Raw genomic sequence first — 3872 nt, 5'->3', positions numbered from 1 at the left:
ACATACATATATACATATATATATATATGTATATAGATATACATATATATATATATGTATATATGTATGTGTGTGTATATATTCTAGTATTTATATTGCTTAAACATATAATCCCATCAAATGATTGGATTGGCCTAAGATTAATCTATGGTAGCCAAGGCCCCCATTAACCCCCTCCCACACACGCGTTATAAAAATAACATTTAAAACCTCACTCTGTTCTTCTCCTCAGTAACTCCTCCCCATTTGAGTAACTTCAAACAAAAACATTCAGGTTTACTTCATTCTCTGTTCAGTTCCAGTCCAGAAAAACACTTATCTCCAACACTACAAACATTCTCTGTTCACATCCCTCAGCAGCAGGGACGTCGGTGTTCCTCTTGTGTGTGCAGCTTTGGCTGTTTTTATTTCCCGGTATTTATTTCTGTCGTGTAGAATCGTTGCTAACAGCTTGAGGCTGCCGCAGCTCGTAGCTTCAAGAACCCAAGTGTTTGCTGTGTAGGGAAGTGACCTGACTGCATTCACAGCCCAAGTCCTCTCTGTCCCTTACAAAGCTGCTCAATTAAATCAAAGATGACCTTTGACCCTTGGCTAAGATGAGCGTTGTGTTTTTCAAAATAAAGCTCTGATCATCATCTCTGTTGACCTGCAGGTTCTTGTGTGTGTGTTCCTCTTGTGTGAATGTGTGTCTCAGGTCCGTAACGTGGGAAACGGGTTGTGTATGGAGAGCAAACACTTTGCGTCGGGGAGTCCCATCCGGCTGGAGAACTGCATCAAGAACGGGCTGGACGTCAGCTGGGGCCATGGACAGGTAACCAGCGCCCGCTAGAAACTCTTCAGCTTTTATTTAGTCATTTTCCCTCAGGAAAGTTTGCACATCTTCTGCTCTTGTTGTGATTCTCTGATCAAACCCCTGACAAAGATCTGAAGAGTCAACCTGCAGACTCTGGCTCAGTTTTTGAGTCTGAAGGTTTTCTCATGCGACGTCGCTGCAGTTATTGTCTCTTACGTAACCGTCGTCCTTCAAACACACAACGGGCACGCTCCGAGCGTTCGTTACCTTTGGATTTCTCTGAAGACTGTTTGGACTCGGCGCGTCACTCCGGGGATCTTTAGGCCGAGCTCATAACACGTTAATGGATTGAACGTTCCTCTTTTGTCTCTTTGTCTCAGAGCTTCGACACTTTAATTGCTTTTGTCCTGAGATGCTTCAGAGTTTAATTTGTGTCACAGTCGCGAGCCGTTTCCAGCACCGGAGAGAAATCATCGCAGGCTCTTTGGTAGCTCTCCTCATCAGAACGTTTTGATTCTGGATGAGGTGAATCGAGGTGCTCAGCCTGGCCTGGTGCACCAACAACACAAGAGCAACGATGTATGAAAGTCTGATCAGACTGTCGCCCTGTGAGTGTGTTTTTAGTGGGTTGATGGATTCATCTGAAGTTTGTGCTCCCCGCAGATCTTCACGTTCGGCTGGAGGGAGGACATCCGGGTCGGAGACCCCATGCACGCCAAAAAAGTTTGTTTTGACGCCGTTTCCCACAGCAGCCCCGTCACGCTGTACGACTGCCACGGCATGAAGGGCAACCAGCTGTGGCGCTACAGGAAGGTACACTTTGTCCTTTTTCTGTCCGTCTTTACGTTTTTCATCAAAACATTAAAATTAAAAAGTAAACCCGTGAAACTATCGAGGCTTACAGCTCCACCCTCATACACTCTAAGGTTCTACATTACAGGACAGAATCAAACCAACCTGGTCCGTATCGAACTCAAATGATTCAAATCCAACGTCAGTCAAACCAAAACGTCCAACAGATCCAGTTTGGTCATTCGTGCCATTTTCAAACAGTCCATCGTTCTACAGAGAAGATCTACATGTGGCAAACAATGAGGACAACAGGAGGTGATATCCATGCAAATTCACCCTGAAGGTCAGACCAGTCAAGTCCAAGAATCTTTATTATCCCCAGGGGGCAATTAGTTTCACAGTCAGACACACAAATGTCCACATTAAAACATTCAAATAACAGAAATCATCTCTGTTCGTTGAGAAATCTGATCTCTACAGGGATGAATGAGTTGTTCAGTCTGTTCGTTCTACATCTGAGCAGCAGATACCTGCGTCCAGATGGAAGGCACCTGAACTCACCATGGAGTGGTGATCGGGATCTGCCAGAATCAGCCTGGCTTTGTTCACTGACCTCGCTTTGTGTAAGTCACTGAGGTTCTGTAGGTCAGAGTCAGAGTCAGAGTTTCTTTATTGTCATTCGCACCTCATGTGGTACATGTGGTGGAGCGAAATTATGTACACGGGGTCCCAGTTACATCCAACAATAAAATGTAAAAGAAAAACAGTAATAACATCTAAGATATGAACTAAGAAAAACATCAACTAAATATACACTAAGCACTCATAACATAAAACATTGAACATCAGCACAAACATGAACATGAGTCTGTGAGCAGATGTGCACGCAGGAACACATCAACATGAAACAGATCAGCAGCAACATGAAACAGATCAGCAGCAACATGATGTGGTTTTTCACAGTGATTATTCTGGTTAGAGATTCATGAGTCTAACAGCCTCAGGGTAGAAGCTGTTCCTCAGTCTAGTGGTTCTACACTTAATGCTCCTCAACCTCCTTCCTGAGGGGAGTGGGGCAAAAAGTGTGTGTGCTGGGTGAGTGTGGTCCTTCATGATGCAGGTGGCCCTCTTCCTGCATCTGGAGGTGTAGATGTCTGTGATGGTGGGGAGGCTGATTCCAACATCTTCTGTGCAGCCTTCACCACTCTCTGCAAAGCTTTTCTTTCTGCAGCTGTGCAGCCTGCATGCCACACGTTGATGCTGGAGCACAGGATGCTCTCCACTGCACACCTGTAGAAGGAGGTGAGGACTGAGCTTCCCAGACCAGCTCGCCTCAGCCGCCTGAGGAAGTAGAGTCTCTGATGAGTTTTCTTGATCAGGCTGGTGGTGTTGTTGCTCCAGCTGAGGTTGTCATTCATGTGTACACCCAAGTACTTGTAGCTGGAGACCACTTCCACCGCAGATCCTCTTATGTTCAGGGGGGTGGGTGTAGGTGTTTTTGTTCCTTCTGAAGTCCACAATCATCTCCTTCGTCTTCATCACATTGATGTGAAGGTTATTCTCTCTGCACCAGCTCTCCAGGTGTTCCACCTCTTGTCTGTAGCTGGACTCATCATTGTTTGTGATGCATCCCACCACCACTGTATCATCTGCAAACTTTACAATGTGACAGCCTGGATGGGTAGCTGCACAATCATACGTGAGCAGAGTAAACAGGAGGGGGCTCAACACACATTCCTGAGGAGAGCCAGTGCTGAGGGTTATGGTGGAGGAGGAGAGGTTGTGGATCCTCACTGACTGTGGTCTGTTTGTTAAAAAGTCTAGTACCCAGTTGCAGATGGAGGGGCTTAGTCCTAGTGTGGATAGTTTGTCCATCAGGGTTTGGGGGAGCATGGTGTTGAAGACAGATGTGAAGTCCACAAAGAGCATATGGACGTAAGAGTTTTTCTGCTCCAGGTGGTTGAGTGCAGTGTGGACCACAGGTCACTGAGGTTCTGTAGGTCGGGGAGGTTCTGTAGGTCAGAAATGTTCTGTAGGTCAGTGAGGTTTCGTAGGTCAGAGAGGTTCTGTAGGTCAGAGAGGTTCTGTAGGTCAGGGAGGTTCTGTAGGTCAGAAATGTTCTGTAGGTCAGTGAGGTTCTGTAGGTCAGGGAGGTTCTGTAGGTCAGGGAGGTTCTGTAGGTCAGAAAGGTTCTGTAGGTCAGGGAGGTTCTGTAGGTCAGGGAGGTTCTGTAGGTCAGGGAGGTTCTGTAGGTCAGGGAGGTTCTGTAGGTCAGAGAGGTTCTGTA

At 46.4% G+C, this 3872-nt stretch overlaps 1 protein-coding gene across 1 annotated transcript in view; it reads left to right on the top strand.

The window, feature by feature from the left end:
* The window catches only part of LOC119420381 (polypeptide N-acetylgalactosaminyltransferase 10), a 107402-nt gene that overhangs the window by 102009 nt on the left and 1521 nt on the right, over positions 1-3872 (top strand). Inside the window, exons 10-11 of the mRNA XM_037687766.1 lie at positions 695-811; positions 1457-1606. Coding sequence (XP_037543694.1) covers positions 695-811; positions 1457-1606 — 267 coding nt within the window. The remainder of the gene's footprint in view (positions 1-694; positions 812-1456; positions 1607-3872) is intronic.

This window comes from Nematolebias whitei, chromosome 14, assembly GCF_014905685.2.
Source record: "Nematolebias whitei isolate Nwh7 chromosome 14, NemWhi1, whole genome shotgun sequence".
Lineage (NCBI taxonomy): Eukaryota > Metazoa > Chordata > Actinopteri > Cyprinodontiformes > Rivulidae > Nematolebias > Nematolebias whitei.
This window is presented reverse-complemented; position numbering and strand designations above follow the sequence as displayed.